The sequence below is a fragment of the Nesoenas mayeri genome (assembly GCF_963082525.1).
Source record: "Nesoenas mayeri genome assembly, chromosome: 6".
Lineage (NCBI taxonomy): Eukaryota > Metazoa > Chordata > Aves > Columbiformes > Columbidae > Nesoenas > Nesoenas mayeri.
This window is the reverse complement of record NC_137545.1, coordinates 23,256,200-23,280,743: the sequence shown is the minus strand read 5'-3', so window position 1 is coordinate 23,280,743 and position 24,544 is coordinate 23,256,200. Positions and strand designations below refer to the sequence as shown.

The window sequence follows — 24,544 nt, the reverse complement described above, 5'->3', positions numbered from 1 at the left end:
TTCATGTTTATCATAGTGTGTTTATTAGTCTTACCTCCAGTTATAATCTACAGGATTCCTAAATCATACGTTTTTTAAAAAACAGCAGACAAAAATTCAAGTGCTTTAAAATAAAGCTTATTGGATGGAATAAGAGAGGACACAAATTCCATTCCACATGCAGTGCTCATGTTCAGAAGGCATATTACCTTAAATGATAATTCCTTTTTTAAAAAATGGTACTCTTACACATCTTGTACTTTTCTTCACATTTCAGCATTTATTCAGTCTATTACTTCTGAATTTTTATAATGATCCTCCTAATGATCCATTGGAAATATGCCACCATTAGCTAACATATTCCCTCTCCAAGTATTCATTTCTGAACCAGACTGGTAAGGCTATCAGAATAATATCAGTTCTGACAATGCAATGAACCAAACTATACTGAAAGCAGGAAGTTTTGAGTCATAAAAAGTACAAATAAGGAGTAATCCTTGTTTCCTGTTGAAAACGCACAGTTTGAGTGCTTGCTTTTCTCAAATGTAATGAGTGAATTTCACGTTCAGTACCAGCCATATCAAGCATATGGTAATAGACTTCTTTTATGGGGTTACTGTTAGGTTTATTTGTATTTCTGTAGAGCCTCAACTAAGAAGAGGCTTCCATGAAATGAAAGGATTAGAAGATGTCTTCCTCTTTGCAAATAAGAACTAAATTAGACAAAGAAATGAAGGTAAAGAAGCAGCACAAGTGTCAAAACCACTACTGTGGTTCTCTAAGTCAGTCCCCCTTTTCATGGGAGTAATGTAGTGAAAACATTTTACCCTTGGTGGAAAGAAGTGCCCCAAAAAACTTGTCTCAGCCAGGTGGAAAGCCACAAGTACCCTGTGTTATCTTGTATGTTCAGGACAATATGCAGCCTATTGGCAGATTGACCATGATATGAGCCGGGCAGAGGCAAACCTCAGCAGGAGCACAGAACTGTAGGACCAAGTTCAGTGTCAGACTCCAAATTCTCTAGTTCTTCCCTTGGCAATCTTCATCTGCTTCTTAAAAGAAGCAGTTTGTGGCATCTCTCTAAGTCTTCCTCTTGTTGAGCCAACTTTTAGCTTTCCAAGAGTGGATCTGCTCCACTGGGCAGGCCCTGGGGCAGGTGTCCTCCTTGGGGCCCTTAACCTGGCTGATGTACAGTGACAATTTGAAACACGTACAATTCAGGACTTGCCCTTAGAAATTTATCTGTGGGATTTTTACTTCCTAATTTTAACAGATATTTTACTTTCCCATACAACGCTACAAATATGTGGTCTAATTGCAGCATTTTAATATTCCAGATACAGAAGTGTAGTGTCTAGACAACACCATATGTATTTCAGTCAGGCATGGAAGTATTACTGTCCCATTTTTATTTCTTTGGCAACTGACATTCTCCAGCTTTGCAAATTCACAGAGCAATGGTTTTATTAGAAAAGCAAAATACTACATAGCAGTCAAGATGTGAACTGGTTATAAATAAAAATCTCTATTATTACTTCCTCTGTTTCAATTACTATTAATTTACTAATGCCTCTTTAGGTCTCTGAAACTTTTGTGAATAAATGAGATAACAAAGCATAACTAGAATTCAGTTATGCTAAATTTTTGTGCTGAAGCTTGACCATGGGAATGCAAAGCTGTATGTTTTCACCCCCATCCAAAAATATTTCTGAAATAAAATACTTGTTTCTGTCTCAGTGAAGCCAGCAACTGAAACTGGAAACTGAAGGGTAAATGTCAGAAATAAATGATGCCTTGTCAAGTCCTGAAAAAGGCTAATGCAACCTTGCAGCTGCCAAGTCTGACTGAAACCAGTGGCCTGTGAATTGCAATGTTCAAGGGAAAAAGTCAAAGATAATCCAGATGTTCCCAAGCAGAACACTTTGCAATACTTTTTCATTCATTTTCTTTCTGTCTGTATGAACTAAAAAATTATGTAATTGAGATTTGTTTTAATACATTTTTGAAGGTTATTATTTGACCTTCAAAATAATTCAGTGTGCTTAGCACGTTATTTCTGTCAGTACTCATTACTTTAAAGGTGACTTTTAATTCATCAGATACATACCATTTTGAAACACAAGATTGTTCATATGAAGGAGGTTTCTTAGAAGGTTTCTTTCGACAGCCTCTTTATATTCTTCCTGAAGTGCTTTGCTTTTGGTGATGCATAAAGTGGATGTTGAAAATCAACAGATCTGTGTATAATTCTGAAAGTGACCACCTTTTACCATTTATTTTTTTCTCATCATTATGCTGGCTAATGAAATAGTCTAAGCTGGAGACTTGTGAATAAGTATCGATTTCAGTGTGTTTTTAAAAGAGGTAGTTGACGTTTCATTCCTTTGTGGTTTTGCATTTATTTTGCAGCTCAGCCCATATCTCATTGTTAATCTGCTAAGACACATACTCAGTGGCAGAAAAATAGTAACATTGAATTACAAAAAAATGGAAACAAATCTGTACTTATCTGTTACGAGACATATAGCCATCATTCTGTTCTGAGATCAAGACCCTATATTACAGGAAAAAAAAAAAAAAAAGCTTAAAAAGTGGATTGGTACCCTCTACCCTTTCAAGAAATTGGGATCCTACGGTCTCATAGTTATATTTTTCTGTTTAACTTTCAACTCAGTATAAATTTATCATATGCTTTTTGATTCAGTCCAGACTTCTGTAACTGTATATGGCCTATAGAAAATAAAGAGCATCTATTTGAGTAAAGAGGAAAATATCAGATAACTCTGTCTCTGTAATTAAAAGGTAGTAAAATACTGAAGCAAGAAGGACATTTTTGTTTCAGTAATGAGGCAGTAATGTCTTGTGTTCTGCTTCTTCAACCAATTATTTTCTCTTGGAAGGTTTTGATCTTGGTTTAAAGCAGCATGTACTTGTTAGAATTAAGACACTTATACATTATTTGAATAGGTATGTGCCTTTAAGAAGATATTGAAGTTGTACGTGAGCAATTTTGAACTAGGTATTTACACAAGGAAAACAGTCCTTTCAGATAAAAGGGAGCGGGAGTAGAAAAGGAGAAACTAGAGATGAATCGGTTGCCAGTGAGAAGGCCTCTGAAGAATGGATTTGGCAGGAGTATATTCCCCTTTCCCTTTGAATCTTTTCCTGGGATGTACTGTACCCTTAGTTCTCACAGAATAAGGCAATTTGGCTGATCCCCCCAATAGTATAGTTTGACTACTGTGATTTGGCATTAGTCTGTTCCCTTGCCCAAGAAAGGTCTGTGCATCTGTGCTGAGCCCTAAGAAGCTAAAGATGATGTGAGGAGCTACCACCTTTTCCAGCTGTCTCATATGCTGTGATTTGGTACATATGATCTGTCCTGTCCTGCCCTCAGGTATGAGTAGAGGGGAGAAGTGACTCAGGTTCATGAGTCCCCTTTAGTTGGGAAACAGTACACACAGTATCGCAAACAAAAGGCTTGTATTTTTGCAGCTTGGCCCAAATGGTATATGATTTGGTGGCAGAAGGATTTCCATTATTGTAAGTTCAATTGGTAAACATGAAAAGCTTGCGGCATATGCAGGGCTGTAAATCTTATATTACTATGTTACTTATAAAAGGGAAAGCAAAAAAGTAGAAGTACAGGAAAGAAAGAAAAGAGAGAGAAAAATTTCACCATCCTTACAGCTCCGTTTTATGTGTGATGGAGTTTGCAGTGTTGGACCCAGCGATGTGCAACATCCTCTGGTGTCTTGTTCAGTTCATGTGGCAAGACTGGTGGGCAAAGTGGTCCTCAGGATGGTGGGTGGGCGCCACCAGTGCTTGTACAAGGCGGGCCTTTATAGCTCTCTGGGTTGTCTGCTTGCATAACTTTTGATCTTTTGTGGAGGTCTTATTGTGAAAGTCTGGGAGGAAGGGGTGATTGCGAAAGATTGACAAGTCTCGGGCCATGGTGGAGGGTCTCAGCTTTTCCCTTTGAGCTGTGCTGGGTGTATCAGAAGGTGGAGCTATGTCCCCTTCGGCACATCCTACACCTCCTGTATCAGCCAGCCAGCCTGGTCTGTGGTTCGTTAGCTTGTCATTTATATGTAAATCACAATTCACCCTATACTGAATGTATCTTTTCCTGTGGCTGGATGAACTGGTTTTGCAACAATGTTTCAGCCATTATCATTATCAGTACATTACAGGGTCTCAACATATGGTTTATGCCTTGGAGGCTGGATAGGCAAGGGAATGCCTTGCTTACAGATCTAGTTAAGATGACTTAAGGGACATTGGTGTCCAGTATGGCCAGGACTTGCACAATTCTAGGTGTTTTAAGGAAAGGATGTTCAGTTGCTTTTGGAGCCCCCTAGATTAACTCAGTGGGCAGACAATTGCTTTAGACCTGGAACCATTTTGTCCCGATCCCTTGCTTCTGACATTGCTTCCAGTTTTGTCAAAGAACCTGTATTCTTTCTCACCTTCTGGACTCTTGAGGCAATGTGCTGCTGTGGTTCCCAACCATGGAGGCTTCATGCAGCAGCATTCAGATGGATGACAGCTTTCCATTGACCTAAAAAGCAACTTCAAAGGCCTTCCTCCCCATACATGGAGGATTTTGTGCTGATTCTCCACTCCTACAGGCACCTCACCTCATCAGTTTCTATCTTAACCTTACAGAGCTGAACACAGTACCCTGCTTCCTGCTGAATGGATTTTGGTGAAATATATTACTGGAAGTCAGTCAAACTTGAGTAGCCTTTAGTAGGAGACAGATGAATGGGAGAATGTTTAGGATCTGAACTTTGCATTCAGATCAGTGACCTCTTAAAAACATAGAACTAGGCTTCTCTGTACTTGAGTCACTAAATTGATGCTTCAGATACCCCATTATAAAATTGAGCTGATAAATATGACCAGATCCTTAATTAATTAGTATCTATAAAGTACATTGGTTCCCCTTGATGAAAGACATTACTTAACTACAAAGTACAACATCCGCTCACCCTCTTTTAACATCATGTCCATAAAGGATTCCAGAAAGACACATGAGGGCCAGCTTCCCACCTCCACTTTGCCTAAGACACCACAAACTGTTTCACAGTGACAGCAGAAAACACCATTGCTTCCATGGCACCTTGAGAGGTGGATTTCTGCAGTACGGACTCACACTCAAGTTCTAACTTAATGCCTAACAAATCATTTGAATGGGCCACAAGCCTTGTGCATTAGGAAATCTCTGAGCCCTGCCTAGAATTGCATGGTTATTTTTGGAGGATTACCCAAGGTGGGGATGCTCTGGAGTGACAGAACTTTAAGCTTGTATGAGAGTTTCTTAGGTATTAATTAATGTCAAGTATTCACATTTTAATAGAAAACATCTGGTTTACATAAACTTTTGTAGGGAAATTATGCATGGTTGAATGTTTTTTCTATTACTGTTTCACTTAATTTTTTGAAATATTCATGAATGGTTTAATTTCGTGTAGAAACTGTCTATGTATAAACCCAGGCAACTGTCAACAGACAATTGTCTTCTCAGTCTGCCTGAAAAATAATTCACAACATGTGTGTATGGGGCTGTGATTGCCTGAGCCTGTTCATGGTGACAGGTGTTAGATGTTCATCTGCTAATTTCTCATTAGAAACAATGAGGTAAGCTGAGGATGCAGTTTGGTCATTGGAGGCCCTGTCTTGATCTGTTTATAACATATATGGTTATGTTTACCGAAATAGTTTTAAAAATAGTAGATATCTTTTCAGTTTTTAAAAATTTGTCATAGAATTATTTAAAGATATTGAATATTTGTTTTCTCATTGCCAAGAAATATCTACTATCTGTGATCTGTAATTAGGCTCACAGCTTAGCATAAAGGACAAATGGTGCTCGCTGAGCTGCATCATAGGCCTTATTGTGGTAAAATGACCGATTTTGTTTTACCAGCTGTGACTTTGGAGACAGGCTGAATGACAAGCAACACATAAAGCTCGACAGATTAAAATATTTCCAGCACACAGCCGTGTGTGTATGATTCAGAATTCAGCAGCAGTTCTTGCTTGATAAGCCTGCTAATGTCTTCATGTTCTAAGGAACGCTGTGCTTCTGTGTGAGGTGTCTTGTACAGGCTTAGTCCTGCCGTCCTCACTGAAGCAAAACTTCCAGTGAAAAACAGCATCAGTATGACCATGGAAAACACTGAATACAAGGGTAGAAAAATGCCTAACAAATCATGCGTCTGCCTAAGGAAACAGACAATGTACCTCTGTGACTAATTATGGGTTATAGTAAGAACTAAAGGAAAAAAAGACACGAGTAAGTGGGAAATAAATAGTTGATTACTCGTCTGTATCAAAATAAGATATTTTGAAAAGACAAGCCAAATTATACCCACTTTTTGCAATAATATTCATATCTACTTCTCACAATTTCCATCACTTATAGTAGAAAATAAGGCTATATTGTCCTTCAGCTTCTTTATACGTGGCAAGAGTAATTGAAAGGTTGCATGCAGAGCATTCTAATTCTATAGGAGAAGAGTAGAATGTTCTGTCATCAAGTTAACAAGAGGTAGCTTTTTAGTTTTTCTATGAATGTGTTCTGAGTGCTGCAGGAAGAGCCAGATGTTGTTGAAATGCAGTGATGTTGGCTGATGCAACTGTACTGAGCATGCTGGATTTAATATAGTCTGGAATCCCAAATGGCCCTGGTTTGGTCTTCGAGCTGAAGGGATAAGGCAAGTATTGCTTCTCTGTGGTTTAGTATCTGATAATGTATGCGAGTTGTTTTATCTCTTCTCTTTAATGTGGTATGAATTGCAGATGTCTGAATGGATTTTTAACCTCAAGCTGCAAAAGACTTGGTGTGCTCACAAAAAAAGCTTGAAGTGAGTTACCCTTGCATATCTGGATTTTTGTGTTACCTTAGAACTTGAGTGTGAGTCCGTACTGCAGAAATCCACCTCTCAAGGTGCCATGGAAGCAATGGTGTTTTCTGCTGTCACTGTGAAACAGTTTGTGGTGTCTTAGGCAAAGTGGAGGTGGGAAGCTGGCCCTCATGTGTCTTTCTGGAATCCTTTATGGACATGATGTTAAAAGAGGGTGAGCGGATGTTGTACTTTGTAGTTAAGTAATGTCTTTCATCAAGGGGAACCAATGTACTTTATAGATACTAATTAATTAAGGATCTGGTCATATTTATCAGCTCAATTTTATAATGGGGTATCTGAAGCATCAATTTAGTGACTCAAGTACAGAGAAGCCTAGTTCTATGTTTTTACTACAAAGGCACTAAGAATAACATAGTATCTTGTCAACAAATACAAAAGTACCAAGCTCAAGAAAACCTCTGTAGGGTTACAGATTGCGTGTTTGTGTTGATTTGAGATATGGCATGTTCAGCCACCAGTAAGAGAGTAGCTATCAGTGACAGCGTAGTGGTTTCATAATTTGCTGGACAAAACATGGTCTGTGTGGTTAAAAACATGACTTACTTCATTGGTCATTAACCTGCACATGACTAAATGTATTTCCTGAATGATCACTGTCCTGCTGGTCTGTTCTTCCATTAAATTCCACCTGTTTCCGTCATAACATCTGTAACTAATGCAAGTATTTCTGTGTCTTTTTTCAAAAAGTTCATTGTGACATTATTATTAGAGCCTCCAAACCAAATGCTTTTTGTAAGCAACTTCGTTATCACCATGGAAAGATTTTAAGACCAGTGCGAACAGAAAACATGAAACTACATATTTCATGAAGAGTAACTGAGCTTTTAAAAAGTTAATTACTCTGCAGCGAAATTCAGTATTTCACAGCAAATATTCAATACTGGTATCATTCTAAAATGAAATACACTGTATTTCACAGTACAATAAAAGCTAGTCTTATCCAAATTCAAATTATCAGATAGAGTACTATTCCTGCAAAATAAAGACTAAAAGCATATACTAACCCCAGCTGTCAGTTCATGCATGTGGGGTGTGTGGACTGATAACTGTTTTAATTATAGAGAAAGATTTTTAAAGCTGACCTTTCTTTGACAGAGGTGAGGTTTTTTTTTGGGGGGGAGTGGGGAGGGCATCGGAGAGGGGTGAGGGAGAGTGTCATTATTTTGGTTTTGGTTTGGGTTTTATTTGTTTTGTTTTCCTGGGAGTAGCTCTAGAAATACTTTTCTATGTTTTTTTTAAGCTTCTAAAAAATCAGATTCTGTGATGTGCATAAACACCTGAGCCTGGTAAATGGAAGACAACCCTGAAACATTATTGTCATTGAAAAGAACCTGGCATGTATTTTTCCTGATGATAAATTTGATAAGTGTTGCACATCTCAAACATTCTGGATTTCTTCACTTCATGAAGAAAATTGTATTTCCTGAGTCTTCTGTAGCAAAAGAGAAAAGTAATAACATATTCATCTCAGAAAGCATGTCAGTCTGCAGTGCAGTTAGATGATTGCATTTGTTTTGAATAGATACAGATGAACAAAAATGGTCCATCTATTACAAAGCCACATACTCACAGTTTGTTTTGTTTTGTTTTACCCGTTTTGTTTGGATTTTTGTTAAATGGAACTACACTTTTAACGAATATGCATTAAAAACTCAAGACTACTAAGCAAATAAACACTAATTTACATTGTTTATGCTGTTTGCCTTTTTGCTTTGTGAGATGTTTCCAAGCAGTGTCATGCTGTGAAATGTGGCCCTGGTATAAATGAAGTGATTCATGATACCATCCAGAATATTGTTTCTGTTGTAGAATAAGTCTTATTGTGACTTTTTTTTCTTCCAGTTTACTATTATGTGATTTTTTTGCACTGAACCCTCAAATGCAGCGAGACAAATAATTAAGGTTTCATGTAATAAAACGTAACTTCAGTCTTAAAAAGTTAAAGAGATTTCAGTACTTAGCAATCTTAGGTTGCAGAAGAAACCTCTGGAAGGTAACATAGTATAATATAGTATGTGATTCATGAACACTTCATGAAATAGGTTGATCCACTTAAAGTTGAGCCACTTAAAGTTTGGTCCACTTAATATGGCCTATAAGGCCTTGCGCTGCATGTTTGTCTAATTTAACTGTAACAGTAACAACCAGAAAGGAAAGTAATTATATGCCAACTAGTATGGAACCAATCAGAGTTTAAATTATTATTCTTATGGAAGACCATCTTACTATGTAATGTAAAAATACTGTCTGCTAAATGTAACTTTAAAAATAGCATCTCTGTTTAATAGTTTTAGAGCTCATGGTGTCATCCAAACTGTATACAGATTGAAATCCAGTCTGAAAATCCTACAGTTTGTTGATGGTGTGGTAGTTCTTAAAAAAGTTTTGGTCAGAGTCGGTGATCTGGGGTAAAGGACTAAAGTGGTGTGGTGTCTAGGTTAATATTCCAGTTTCAGTTGGTACTTCCTGAGTTAGACTGAATTGAAAGGGAAATGTTGGGATGAACACTGAAATCTATACTGACTAATACCTTCAAAAGCATTGACAGAAAAGGAGAAGGACATTGAAAGAGGACAACTCTCAGTGAATAAGCAGCAGCAAGAAAAACCCAACAGGCATTTGAAGGGGACACGTACACCATTTGAGCATCACTTTCCTGATGATCATTTTCTACCTAGTGGAACGAGTACCATCTTGTTGACTGTCGGATAATTCCAGTAAACATTAACATTTTAAACCCCCAAACTTTGTATTTTTTTTTCAGAAATCCTCCTCCTACTTTGCTACATCCCGAAAAATGGTGCAGAGGATTCAACCATTTCATTTCACAGTGAGTTTTATTTTCTTGCTAAAACAGGTTATTCAGCAAGGCCTGTATGTGTCAGTCTAAAAACAGGATTTGTTTTATGGAGTTGCTTTTCCAGATTTTTAACTTCAGTATAATTTCATAGACTCTAGATCATGCTTCACTTTTTGAAAGCTGTACAGGACAATTTGATCTTCTCATGTGATTCACTTCACAGTTTCTCTGAACTCCTTAGTTCAGGGGTGTCAAACTCATTTTCACCAGGGGCCACATCAGTTTCATGGTTGCCTTCAAAGGGCCGAATGTAATTTTTATACTGTACTAAAATTACATTCGGCCCTTTGAAGGCAACTGCATTAGTTGCTTTGCTTCTTGACTTTGATGGACCTGGGACAGGTTTATAAATATACCTGATTTCCTTAATGGTTTTGCAGTGAAATTTTGTGTCAAGGTGAAAAATGGGTCAGTGAAAATGACTGCTGGTCAATTTAAAATAAGAATTTGGAAGACAAGACAGAAAATAGTTGACTTTTTCCACTTTACTAATACTCCGTAGGTTGTGTACTTGAGATATGTAGTTGTACACCAGATGTATCAAGAGTGTAATCTGTGACCTAGATGGTACCAGCTTTCTGGATGCTGCTGTCACTGAGCTAAAATATGCTTTTGGTTTACTTTTTTCTTTCTACAGTGAAACTAAGAAACCACAATTTAGTAGTTGCTAGCATCATATTAAAAAAATCTTAGAGCAATTTTTAGAGTTCTTTAGGATTTCATTGTGACCTATTACAGCTTAAACTATGTCACATGGAAAATAATATTATCAAAGCTTTGGGAAGTTCACACTGCTCAAATAAGCAAATACTTTGAACACCGCATTACTGCAACATAACTCAGGATCTCTTCCAGTGTAGGCAGTAGAAGTACATTCCTGTAGAGCAGATTGACCTAAATTCTTTTTCTCCATAATGCATGTCCTTGTTTACACAACAGTGTACATGCGATCTATGGTGAACCAGTGTTCAGTTACAAAAGTCACAGGGTAGTGGATGAATTCCATTCTATTATAGACAAACATTGTTTTTACAGTATTTGTGGACTGTAGCCTGTATTCTAGGGGACTCTAGCACTGATGGGTTATATTCCACTTGTATTTCAGAGAGTTAGTTGACCTGCTAAGATTGCATTCCTTTCTCAGAAACGTTGTGTATTAACCTTCAGCATTGTTATATTGTTTGTTTTGTTTTGTTTTGTTTTGTTTTTCTTGGTACATTCCTTTTTAGAAATCCCTGCTCAGCTTGAGAGCAGTACAAAAAAAAAAAGTTTAACATTTCTTGACATTTGTTCAGTCCTTTAGGTCAGCATGCACTGTTCATAAAAGAAGTCAGACGTTAGTACTTAATAGCTATGTTTGTTTTTAATCTTGTCCTTTGGGTTTTTGATACCTTCAAATGGTATATATAAAATTACATTGATTTTTTTAAAATTACTTTTGCTTAGTTACTTCTTCTCACCAGCAACATCTGCAGGTTCTCAGATTTTGGGTTTTTTTAATTTTTACAATAATGCATCCAGTGAAATAAGGAAGTATGTTCAAATGCAGTCTCTTAACATAGACAAATATGATGATTGTAATAAATATGCTGGTATTATAACTACCTTTAAGAAAACACTGAAATTGAATTCTCTGTGACATTGTTTCATTCTGAGATGTGTTAGTAAAGTTGTTATGATGCAGAGGTTACAAGATGCTTTTGTGGAGGCTTGGATTTACATTAGTGGTTTTTCTAGAAAAAAATTAAATAATCAAGCATTGGATCATACAGCTGCAAACCTTTTAGCCATTACTGATAATTGGGTCATTTATATGCATTAGTTATGCATTTGTTGCTGCCCACCTTCTGACAGCTTAGTTATGATAAATGAAAAGCAGTGATTGTATAAATTCCATACTGCCTTTTATCCATATGTTAGGACCTTGCCTGATGTTTCTGTCACCCTTGTGATGAGTGGTTAGCTTTCGAATAATTTCATTATCTACCTCCTTCCTGATGGCTAACATCATTTGCATAACAAGCTTATCTGGTTCAAGTTGTGGGCCAGACCTGTGTACTGTCAAAAACCAAGCACGCAGCTTTGGCTAAGCATACTTTTTACTTCAGTTCTGTTTACACAATTTTATTTACGCTGAGATTGCCAAACCTGGTCAATTGTAGTGTAGCTTTTTTCACTTCCCATTTTCATCCCTTGAAATGCCACTGTCTCAAGAGGCATCTTTGTTATAGGTGTTCTCTCATATATTATAATGATTTACAACGTGCCTGAGCTGGGAGTTTCAATGTACTTCTGTAGGTAAGTCTCTACACTGTTAAAATAGTAATCACATCTTTTTCAGAAATGGAGTCTGTATTTTTAGCTATGATTCTGCTGCCCCAAGAGATGTGATTTTGCAGCAACATTTTGAAGTCAGATGCATTATTTACAAAATCTGAATGGAGAGAAGGTCAAGATCATTCTTAGCGTGGTTAATTTATGTTTCTATTCCCAGCATTGTTGACCTTGACTTGAGATGAAGACTGTACTGTGTTGTCCACATAAGTATTTTTACAATATGAGTTAGATATTTCATTTTTAAAAAATACAGATGACATAATTTCAGCCAAGTCTTCTCTGGCAGCAGCCTAGTTTTATACTTGGTATCCACTGAGATACATGCAGCACCTATCTACTTTTAAAAGGTCAATACAATTCTAGTTATGCCTGTTTATCTGTGCTACTGTACTTATCCATGAAGAACTTGGCTGCTTCACTCATAAAGTCAGAAAGGATTGATTATCTGTTTATTTTATCTACATGTTAATAGGATTTACCATTCCTGTAAGACATGTAAACAACCACATTGCTTCTTGGAGGACTGTCTCCTAAAAAGAATATCCTTTTCACCTATGTTTGGTTCTGTGTTGAAATAATGTATTCGTTTTGAAGAGTTCACTCCATTCATTGTCCATGAATGTTTATGAAGCTTTTTTTTGATAGCTACAGCATCAATTACATCGCTGTCTTAAGATAACAATTTGTGTCCACCACCATTTTAGACATGAAGTGCTTCAGAATTCATTCATAAAATAATACAGGCTATATGCTAAATAAAAGAACTCTGTTGACTAGAACTATCTCACATGCCGCAAATAATTTTCTTGGCAGTTTAAACCTTGACTGATCTATAGGGGTAGACAGAAAAGTTAATATGTTCTTGGAGCAGAATGATACAATAGCCTTTATTTACATTATATCACAAAATGGTAATTTTAATTAAAATGAGCAATGGTATCTCCAGGGACAGACATTCCCCTTTTAAATTTATTTAACCAATGATTAGCTATTATGAGTCTTTGAATTAATTAGTCATTCTTGAGCTGGGAGGAATTAAAGAATTAAGAAATTCGGGAAGTACTAAAGTCAAAATGTGAAATTACAGGATTTATGATCACATTTATCATCAGAACGTAGCTTTTACTTTAGAAATGACATTGCAAATGCAATACAAATATCATTTTTAGTCTTGATAAACTATTTTTTTGCCTCAATTTAAATACAAACTCTCAAGCTGGATTTCATATTGATAGGTCTACATCCAGAGTTATTTAATTAGTAGTCCATCTAGATTATATAAGCTTTAATTGCTCCATTTAGATTTAACTTCTCTGAATGGAGATCAAATTTTTTCACAATTTAAGCAATTGTTTGGTGACATTCTGTTCATATTACACATTACATTTCTGTCACTGAGAACATGATATGTGCTTGATATAACTCATTAATTTCAGTGTTTAAGAAGACAAAGAGGATTGCAAATGTCAGAAAGATACAGATTGCGATGTGTAAGGTTACCGCCAAATCTGTACATTTTTGCATTTTATTCATTGATGTAGACTCTGAGAATCTGTCTACAGATGAATTTGAAATACTAAATTGTCATATCTAACAAAAGATCTCCACCACATTTTAGTATTGCATGAGACATTTTTATACAGATGAATGGGCATATATAATGGATACTATTATATTCAGCTTTCTAGTGAGCAGTTGTAGTAAAAACCTGCAGTTTTACATAGACATGAGAAACTTCCACGCAAGTTTAAAGTCTTGACCCTGTAAAGAATTGTGCTAGATCTCACAAATGCCATAGTTATCAAGACCTTTCATTCAGTGAAGTATACTGCTGAGTTCCTTACCATCAGCAAAAGCACTCATTCTAACTTTAGTTCCCATGGTTTGTGGGTTTATTGGCTTGCTATTCTCAATTGTAAACACGGTACTAAGTACAGCGTAATGAGAAAGATATGTACCCATGGTGGAGTGACAAGTCTGTTTGGGAAACAGCAATTCTAGGAATAGTATGCTGCACAGAGAGTATAGTATCAGAGAGAGCATGTGAAATAACTGCCTGATGAGACAAAGTTTCCTTACGCTCCTAATAAGTGGCAGTATTACAGTTTCTCAAGTGGTCTTCGCCCAACCAGTGTGCAACAGGGGAGGGAAATTGCAGCTGGGATTTGGGGTGATATAAGCAGAGACATTTTCCCTGTTACGTGTGCCTACCTCTAGGTAGAACAACGGATCTTGTAAAATCATTATCAAAATAGGCTTTGCTGAGAGATCCTGACTGGGCCTATTATATTGGCAAGATGGTTGTTTCCTACACTATATCCAAAACACAGGATCATACCTGTTACTAGGAAGAAAATTAACTCTGTCCCAGCTGAAACCAGGACAGTATTCAAGGGAGAACGTTTGGTACAAATGTGAAACATACGGTTTCTAATGAAAAGCTTCGATTGTAAAAGGTTCTGAAGGCTCTTTGAGTTCCTGGTTCTTCAGGGACAGGCCAAAGAAACAGAGCAGACCCATTCCTGGTAAAAGTCTAGAAGCACTTCAATTTAATAATACAACAAATAAATGTATTTGGTGTTTTTGAGATACTTCCTAGAATTGCTCTGACTGTATTTCTGTTGTCTCTGGTAAAATCCCAAGGGTTTCAACATGAGCAAATCTGACCCATTCTAAGAGGTGCCACTCCATAGGGTTTCCATTATTTGTTCTCTAAACCGTGCGTATGAGCCAGAATAAATTGATGTGTCTGCTAAGCCCAAAGGAGGCTGGGAAACCTGTTGTAATTGTTGAAGCTTTAGGAGAGGTAAAGCTACTTACTACACCTAATTTTACAGTTTGTGTGAGTGAACCTTTGGTAGGCTTCAGATCTGTGCTCTAAATTGCACTATATGGTGTTTGATGTTAAATATTAAATTGCAAGCAGATTTGTTGAGAAAACAAGTGCTGGTGACATTTCAGTATTAGAGTATTTCTCTCATTGTTAGAGAATATTAGTAATTTAGAGCATTTGCTACCAAAAGGCAGATCAATAAAGATATAAATGTGTTCTGACCATCAGAATTTATATTATGCACGTGATGATTGAGTACTTTGTCATAAATTCAGTCTTTCATCCTGATATCTGATTGTAGCAGAAGGAACAGTCAAATCCTTGTTATTTATCATGGGATGCTGGTTCAAGACAGGAGGCCTATTTAGCCTATATACATACCCTTTGTGCTCAGTGTTTGCTTTTTCCAAAGGGGCAGCTATATATAGTACTGAAGATAAGGTTATTTGTGTCCTATATGTCCTATTGAATTAGGACTGAAAACAGAAATGCTGTTGGCAAAGCTGTCACAGTTTTTTAGTCCATTTTTGCAAACGAGTGACCTGCAGCAGCGGGGGATGGGCAGGCCTGGGGATGGGAAGCAGGGAGGCTTCAGGGAAACAGGCACATCCCAGCATCATTATTACGAACATAATTAACGAAATGCCTTTTCTTCTCCACCTCCATGCTGCCCATCACTGACCAGTGTCTGCCACAGCTATGTGTGGTACAGAGCTAGGAGGAGCAGTCAGAGTGACAGATAGGAACAAGGCATTTTAACGTAATTCAGGTATTAACTAAGAGTTAACTAATCTCAGAGACTGTTATTTTCCTTGACTGGAAGGTTTCCAGCCTAATGTACCTGGCCTAGATGACCTTGCTTGTCAGAGTCTGTCCTTCTATTTCTCTAAGCAGGGAGGTCATCGTGGTTGGGGTCATGCTCTTGATTTCATTAACCTTCCATTGTGAAATAACCTGCTGTTGGAAATAGCTGGGAAGGCATGGGGAATAAAAAATAAAAATCTCAGAACCTAGTGACCTCCTTCTACCTGCTTAGGGAGACGATCAAGAGAATATGACCTTACTCTTTCTCCTCTCCCTCTGGGAAATCTCCATTCTAGATCCCCAGCTGAGCCAGCTCTACGTTTTTTTCTGGGATTGGGAAGAGAGTATCTCAGTACCTGAAGTCCTGTTCAAGACCCTGGAAATCTCCTCTATCCCAATAGGAGACTCCTGAAAAGATTTCTCACTGCTAGGCAGCAGGTACTTGTGCAAGCAGTGAAGTATTTGGAGGGCAAGGGAGGGTTGTGTAGAGCTGTGCGAGGAGGAGCAAGTGATGGGAAGAGTGTTCTGATGGGTCAGGGACTCACCGAGAGATAGGGACCGGTGGAGTATCAATGAGAGGACTTTATTGAACCATTTGTTGAACAGATCAGAGACTTTATATCTCTCTTGCCCAGAGGCTGTGGTGAGGAGTCTGATATACTGTTATAATTTCTTCCAATTAATAATCTATGCATCTTTTGTGCATGTAGATGATAAACAGTGACTAGTTGTCTGGTTGGATATTTGGTTTATGAGACAAAATAAGTTCCAGCAATCCACTGCCAGCAGATGAGAAATAATCAGACAATGCAGCCTTCACAAAATGTAATAATAGAACAAAAGAAAATACTGGAGATAAATCATAATGTAACTAAGCTATAAGGGGCGGAACTGCTTAGTTTCTTTATTTTTAAAGAAAGTACTTGTGGCCAAAGAGATCATAATAGATCTGATGAAAGAGAATTTTTGAAAGAAATAACTGCTGCTGCCCTACTTAGAATCGGCTGCAATAATGAATGATGTTAGTAATTGGTATTCTATTTCTGAACACATAGGAGACTTAGACAACCATTGCAGTTCTTATGAAATCTATTTCTTTCCATTTATTCACTAGTAAATATTAGCTCATGAATGCTGATAAATAGCTCCCCTTTTCAATCATCTGATTTGCTGAGTGCAAAAAGGCAGTTTACATTATTGAGGTGTAGCAATTCCAACAATGTTATCGCCCAAGTGCAAGCAGCCAGTGAATTTTTAGAGGCTCCCTCAGACAGTCCTGTGTGTATGGGAGTCTGCTCTGATCCCCTGCTAATAAATGCTTCATCTTTGCCTGTAATTGTGGCAGAGTGGAAATGGTGCTTAGCAGCTTGGCTGAGAGATTGCAGCAAATGGCTGCAACCTATTTTTAATGTAGTGACACTAATGAATTCTGAGAATTAATTTTCAGCTAAGAAAGCATGATGGAAGATACTAGAATTTCAAAGTAGGTGATGGATTGACTTTTATCAAGGCGAACATGTACAATGTTTGTTTCCTTTTTGATTTCTACCTAGCCTTCATATTATTTTAGATCCATAAAACAGTCCAAATATGATAATATTTTCATCATAGCTTATATGAAACCCAACTTGTAGTAGATTTGCTAGTCAATTTGCTCAATGCAAGGAAGTCTCACCACTTTTTTTTTTTTTTAATTTCCATGGGTCAAACAAATTGTCTTAATTTGCAGACACATCACATTTGTTGTTTTTTTATGTAATTGCAGCATGGTTGATGTTTGACAGTGCCTAAGCCAACTGCCCAAATTGGTCTTAAATGAATGCTCAGGTGAGCACCTGAATATATTTTAGTTTTCTCCTTTTCTCAGAAGCAAATCCTTCAGTGAAATGACTTCTTAATATTTTTTTTTACTTGCACAATGTACACATTCATTACTGTTGGCTGCATTGAATAAGAATATTTTCTGATAAGTGACAGTATAAAAGCTGTTTTGTTACCATACTCTTCTTCTTTCAAATGTTAATATTACTGGATTTTTGTGTATTACTTCTTGATTTCTTTTTTTCCTGGCCTTTACATGGAATACATCTGCTGACTGAATGTACTGACAACTTTGGATGCAGGCACCCATATGATTTAACTTTTTCACACATTATACTTCTATTTCAGGGTGCAGCTCAGTAGAAAACTCTGTGATAGTGCTCACATTTATGCAGGCTTTAGCACTGTAAGAGCTGATATTCTATATGAAATGATTTTTTTTCTGAAGAGCACTATAGTATCAATACTGCTTCCAGTGTAGGAGACAATAGTGTAGTGACACTGTCAGTCTGATACATCATTTTTCACTAGCACAGAGGTGGCGGCCCAGTAATTGTTGTTTTACAGGTGATGTTGACTAAGAACAGCAGCAGCACCCATTCAGTGTGGCACTAAAAGCAACACAGTTGAAATGACAGTGTGTAGAAGCAGAGCATGTAAATATCCCTCAGAAAATTAACGGGTCTTGTCTACATAGAGAGGAATTAGAACAAAGGGATATGCCCCAAGAAGAGAAACATAAGGACTATCCTTTCAGAGTCCCGTGACAGCTCTCTATCCTGCACCATATCGGAAGGCCTGGTGACACCAAATTGGCACTGAGTGTCTGAGTACCACTGAGTCCCACAGTACCTGCTGGGACTAGGCTGCAAGCCAGCTACTAGCACTTGATATTTAATAAGCAGTCATTTCTAGTAATTTCTTCTGTGCTGTGCCAGAGCAAAGGGAGAATGTATATGCTGTACACGCTTTGATTTCCTATGGCCTGCCTGGTTTTTCTGCTACTGCATTCCTAATATGGTGGGAACTTATCATTTAACTTGATGGACTAAACCACCTTCAGTGGAGACTTACGTTATCCTGTCAGTTTCTTCCCTGAACTGGAGTAGAAGTACTCACATAAGAAGTTACAGACATGAATAAGCAGTTTTCCCCCATCCTGAAACAGCTGTTGGTTCCTAGTCCTCTGCTTTGTTGTGGCATCTCACTAACCCTCTGAAAGGACTCTGTTCTTTTATATAGGCAGGAGCTTGGCACAATGGGAGGTGTGCTCTGTCTGAGCTTGGGACAGAGACTTTGATTGCATAATCATGTGGATGTGTCATGTGTCGTTAGCTTAGTCATCTTATGAATTCATTAAGTTCTACTTGTGTTTCAAGTGAAATCCTAAGTGGCCACAGATTGAAAAAATACCCTACTACCAGGGAATGAAGGCTGCATATAGATGAAACAATACATAAACTTTGATAGCTGCAAAGCAGAAGAGTAGCATCCATGCAGAGTGAATAGTCACTGGGGAACTGGCAGGAGTATACAACAGAAACAAAGGTAATCCTAAAGTGGTCTTCAAGACTGCCTCCCTGAGAGAACTTACCTGGACTCAAAACACCTGCTGGACCTGAAGACCTGGCATTTCAGGCACATAATAAAGAAACTAAGAACTTTTTTCCATAAAGTGTTTTCCTCCTGTCTCTTCTTGTTGGACTTCCTTAATGACTGCAGCATCCTGGACATTTGGATGTTTCACCTAGGGGTCATCTATATAGAAAAATTTCTCTTGCAGCTTCTGCATCTTGTCCATAGAGTGTCTTTGGAGATGCATTGTTCCAGAGCTCGGAGTAGAATTCATATTAATAATTGCATAGCACCAGGTAAAATACTTGTCTGTTCTTCACAGTTCTGATAAATACAATATATTCTGGGTGGAACTGTGCAATTTCTTGAAGACAATCCGTTTAAACTCTAATGTTGTTGTTATCTAAAAAGTAACTGCTGTGACATTAGGGCCTGTTGCAATAGGACAAGGGGTAATGGTTTTAAACTACAAGACAGTAGACTCAGACCAGATATAAGGAAGAAATTTTTACAATGAGGACAGTGAAACGCTGGCACAGATTGCCCGGATGTACAGTAGATGCCTCATCCCTGGAGATGCTCATGATCAAGCTGGACGGGGCTCTGAGCAACCTGATCTAGTTGACAATGTCCCTGCTCATTGCAGGGGGGCTGGACTAGATGAGCTTTGAAGGTCCCTTCCAATCCAAACTATTCTATGATTCTATGACATAGCTTCACTTGGATTCAGTTATATAACTGAAAATATCCTCATGTAATCAAATTTAGCAAGAAAATGTATATATTAACATATTATAAAATATAAATATGATAAATCTGTAATTATTGTTAGAATGGTAAAAATAACATGAGTGCATGAGCTTTTCAGACTGAAATCTCCACTTCGGATACTTTGCATCAATCTGTGATTTTGTACACTGCATAGTTCTTGTTGGTTTGTGGTGGGTTTGTATTTTGTTTTTCCCTCTACCTTCCTGATGAATGTTATCTTTCTTTTCAAATGCTTTTTTCCTTTTTCTCAGGAAACATATAAATTTAACCAGGATTGACATGGATCATATTGTCTGTGTGGGTGTATTGACTTTTAAAAAACATGGATCACAAAAGGAGATATGTAGGGGGAGTGAGTTGTCAGAACCTGTTGAAGGCTAATGATGGATCTCTTCATGGGGGGGAACGACTGGTATTTATAGCCTTGCACTCAGAGGGATGGAGATAAAGCAGGTTCTGTCACTTCAGTCTTTCTATCAGGAGGCTGCAGTTCTAGCCTATACCAAAATTCAGCAAAATAGTTATAAAACTGATAGCACATTTTACAGACTGTCTTTTCTGGACTGGATGTACGAAGAAGAGGTTGGGAAAATGGTTTTCAGGAACGTAAAGTATTAAAGTTATGTTGAAAAATATTTCAGGATCATTTTAAGTCCAGGCTTCAGTAAAGTATTTGAGGTGAGGCTGATCTTTAATCATTTGCTGATCTGTTTGGTAGTATTTTAAATCAATTAATGTGTATGACTTTTTTTTTTTTTTTTTAGCTGTAGTTTAAATTGTGCAGGTTGTTATTGATACTGCTAGAATATAAATTATTCTAAAAGGTATTAAAATTTCATTGAACTTCTGGCAAAAAACATAATCTTTATTTGTGATATTTGGCCCTATTAAGGAAGTACTTTAGGTACTTTAGTACTTTAATATCAGCAAATACGAGATGTAATTGTGAAATATGTAACATGAATGAATCTCATAAAATAAACTCATCTTGGGCTATAATTTGCTGAAAGGGTGCTAGAAGGGAGATATTATTTCAGTATTTTTTGAACAAGATGAACAGAATAATATAAAGAATTACAGGGTACTTTAAGGCAGTCTAGTCCTATTAGATCATTATTCTAGTTGGACTGCATTATTTCAACTTTAATGTACAGAAAATAAATCAACTTTAATCATGGCTTCTTCAATTTTAAATCTTGATTATATAAATCAGCCTGATACTTTATTTTATATTAATTTAATACGATGTATCTCTTTACTCATTACTAGATCACCTGTTCCTGTCACAGACAGAACTTTGGTACCATGGCTAGCATTTAATTCTGATTCATTCATTTATTCTTCCAGTCTGAATTATGTAGGCTTGCAGAATTTTCTGTGATTCTTATGCTAATGCTTATCATTGCAGTATAGAAGATCTACCTGAAACACTCATTTTAAAAACAAATCAAAGAATCTCTATATCAATTTGTTCTGACTAGTGTTGTATCATAAGTTTCGCTTGTGTTTTTTATTAGGCTATATCCTGCAGTTCAAAACTCTCATTGGAGAATAGGTAGAAAATTAAAGTGAATTAAGTATTGTCTGTTCATCTTGGGTTATGTTTAATGTATATTTAACTGTACAGCACTTAAAAGATATGATGCTGTTTTTTCATAGTAAGCCAGTTACAGTTAAAAAGAGATATTAAATAAGCTCAAATTCATAGCCTTTATACTAGTATACTTGTAGAGTTCTTTTAGTTAAATATTTTATGCTAGGTGTATTCCAGTGTAGAGGAAAAGTCTTGTTATATACTGAGGAACTCAAATTTGTGGACAAAGAAACTACTGTACAATAACAGCCGCACAGTAAGCCAACTCAAATCATGCTGAAACCATTGCCTGAGATCACTATTTCTCTGTCACAGGTGTCTTATCAAAGATTTTGAGAAGCGTCCTTCAGTCACCCACCTTTTGGAGCATCCGTTTATTAAACAAGTACATGGTAAAGATATGGCTCTGCAAAAACAGCTTGCTGAGCTCATCCGCGAACAGCAGCAGCTAGGCTCCATAGCCAAAACCAGGTACTGTACAACAGAGATGCTGTAACCCTCCTTCCCCACACTAATCCTAGAAGCACAGTTTGAGACTTCAGATGCACACATTGACTAGCAATATTATTAGGAATAAGTACTGCATGCCATGTGAATGCAAGAGACCTATTTTCTCATTGATACTTTTTAAAGCTAATTTGATCTGCCATAATGTGACTTTCTCCTTACCCTTCTTTCTCGCACTGAACTCTGTTCCATAGGTATTCACTTTTGGCTCAGTCACAGAGATGCTAAGAATTCCAGAATGTTCCAGTTTGTGAAAATACATATTGGCGTGATTAAAAATTATATCATATTTTGGTAGTCTGGCTTTAAAAATACAACTATGAGCAAAGTGAGTACTTGAAAAAGTTAAGAACAGAACCCTTTAAAGTTTGCCATTTGGTGAGATACTAAGAAGGCTATTCAATACTTAAAGTAATTGTTTTTCTGTAGGTTAACAGTAACTTCTATTTTTCATTCCACCTAGCAATTAATTTTAAAATGTGCTTAAAGAGCAATGAATGTTTATCAGTGGCAGTGGGATTTTTTACTTTTGAGGCTGCTTGTAAATATGCCTTAGCTTACTTGTTGTCCAGAGGGTGGCAGAATTTCACTGTTTCAGAAGAGAATTAAATGCAAATGAACACACCTTCCGAACCTCAGCAATGATTTTGTAATGTGAAATTTGTCTAGAGTGAGATAAGCTCTGGCCCATTATTATAAACAAACGCCTACTAATGTTGATGAAGAAAATTAAATGTCATGATTCATAAGTCATAAACATGTATATAGTTGCATGCTGTAAGACTCTGTAGCTTAAATGCTGAAGGCCAAACAAAAATGTACACATTAAAATACAGGAATAGGTGTAATACAGTTTCAAGGTGAAACTGACTTCTGCTGAGGCTCTTTATTTATTATTATTATTATTTTCTGGAAAAATATACCAGGAACTGTTTGCTGTGGGTGAGGGAGCAATGCCATTGTTACAGTAGAAGTTTCTGCTTTATCTATCCTCCTAAGGAGACCTCCCCATGTAACACCTCCCAGATTAGATTGCCTGCAGCTGTGGGTTGGCTGGCCCAAAAGGTATCTGAGTTTTCCCAGCTTTTGGCCAAACAGAAGATAGAGTGAAATGATCCTTGTGCTAAGAAGAGCTCTGAAATGGATTCTTTATAGTATTCCAGTACATTCTTCTGGGATCTATCTCCATAATGTGAAGCGAGAAGGAATCAAGACCAAGACAGCATTTCTTTCCTTAAGCTTTTGCATATATCAACTGGGAGTGCTGTGACAGTAAAGCTTCTGCACCTTTTGCTTACGTGTGACTGGAATGTAGGAAGGATTTTACTTCCCAGCACCCCTAGCATGAGTCAGTGCTCACCTAATGGAATTTAACCCTTCATCTGTGCTGTCACCATATAACCCATCTTAAATATTGTTTGCCAAGGGTGGTTATTTTCTACTTGTAGCAGTAGCACCTGCAGATTGCGGTGGTGAATAGGACTCTATAGCAGTGGGTTTTGTCCTAATCTTAGTCTTCCTACCAGTCTAACTTCTATTATTGTCCTTGATACCCCCAAATTTACTTGGCCAACTAGTCCCAGGTTCCCTATCCTAGGTCATTATCTGACCCATCTTTCCCATTAATCTCTATTCACTGTTCATTCTGTTTATCCTTAAGGCTTCATTCTCCTGTTAGTCAGGTTCTTGTGTCTTCTTCCTCTACCACTCCAATAGCTTCTGTTTCTAATCTCCACCTTTTCCAGCAAATCCTAGTCTAGGTTCTTCTATTTTTACAGCCACTTCTCTGTTCTTGGTGTTCCTCTTCACCTGACAATGTAGCTTGCGGTTCTCTTGTTCTTTCTCATCACTGAATTCACTTCCTCAGCTCTGTTATACTTTCTCCTCTACTCTTAAAGTTCTACTATCAGCAGACCCCTTGCATCCATCTTTTTCTTCGCTGGACTCTCGATTTGCCTTTAGCCATACCTCTGAATTAGATGGCTTCTTCCTCTGCTGGTGAACAGTAATAGGGGAGACATGATTAAGCTGCTGTAGAAATAGTCATCTTTACCTTCACTTTGAAGCCAATGGACCTAACTGCTATTCAAGAATACCTTTCTGGTGGTTGTAGCCTTATACTACGGTATCCTTATTTGTTTTTGGAGCACCAGCCCACTTTTATTGGGTCTGAGAGCTTGCACAGTAAGGACAAAAATTTAGTCATTTTTTACCATTGAAATCTACGACATATTGTTCCGAAGGTTTGAAACTTGATCAAATTGGTATAAACTTTAATGAGATTTCAAAAGCATATCCCTGCAAAATATCAAGTCTGTGGGCCAGACAGTTAGTATTGGACTACAAACATAAGATTATTACAAGAGAACCAACCACCAGGAGCATCTAATTATAGTTTTCCCCAGAGGCATAAACATAGTCTCATAATAGTAAAGAGCTTGGATCTGAAATAGGGGATAGTAACCCTAGGAAGATTGGTACCAATTAAAAGCCTTTAAAAACTCTGTAATGCATTTATAAAATGATTT

The 24,544-nt window shown here is 37.3% G+C and overlaps 1 protein-coding gene across 1 annotated transcript in view; it reads left to right on the top strand.

Annotated features, from left to right (window-relative positions):
• Positions 1 to 24,544, top strand: part of MYO3B (myosin IIIB) — a gene marked incomplete at its 3' end in the record, with an annotated part of 189,804 nt that overhangs the window by 58,825 nt on the left and 106,435 nt on the right. Inside the window, exons 9-10 of the mRNA XM_080346840.1 lie at positions 9,679 to 9,744; positions 21,825 to 21,980. Of these exons, the coding sequence (XP_080202966.1) occupies positions 9,679 to 9,744; positions 21,825 to 21,980 (222 nt within the window). The remainder of the gene's footprint in view (positions 1 to 9,678; positions 9,745 to 21,824; positions 21,981 to 24,544) is intronic.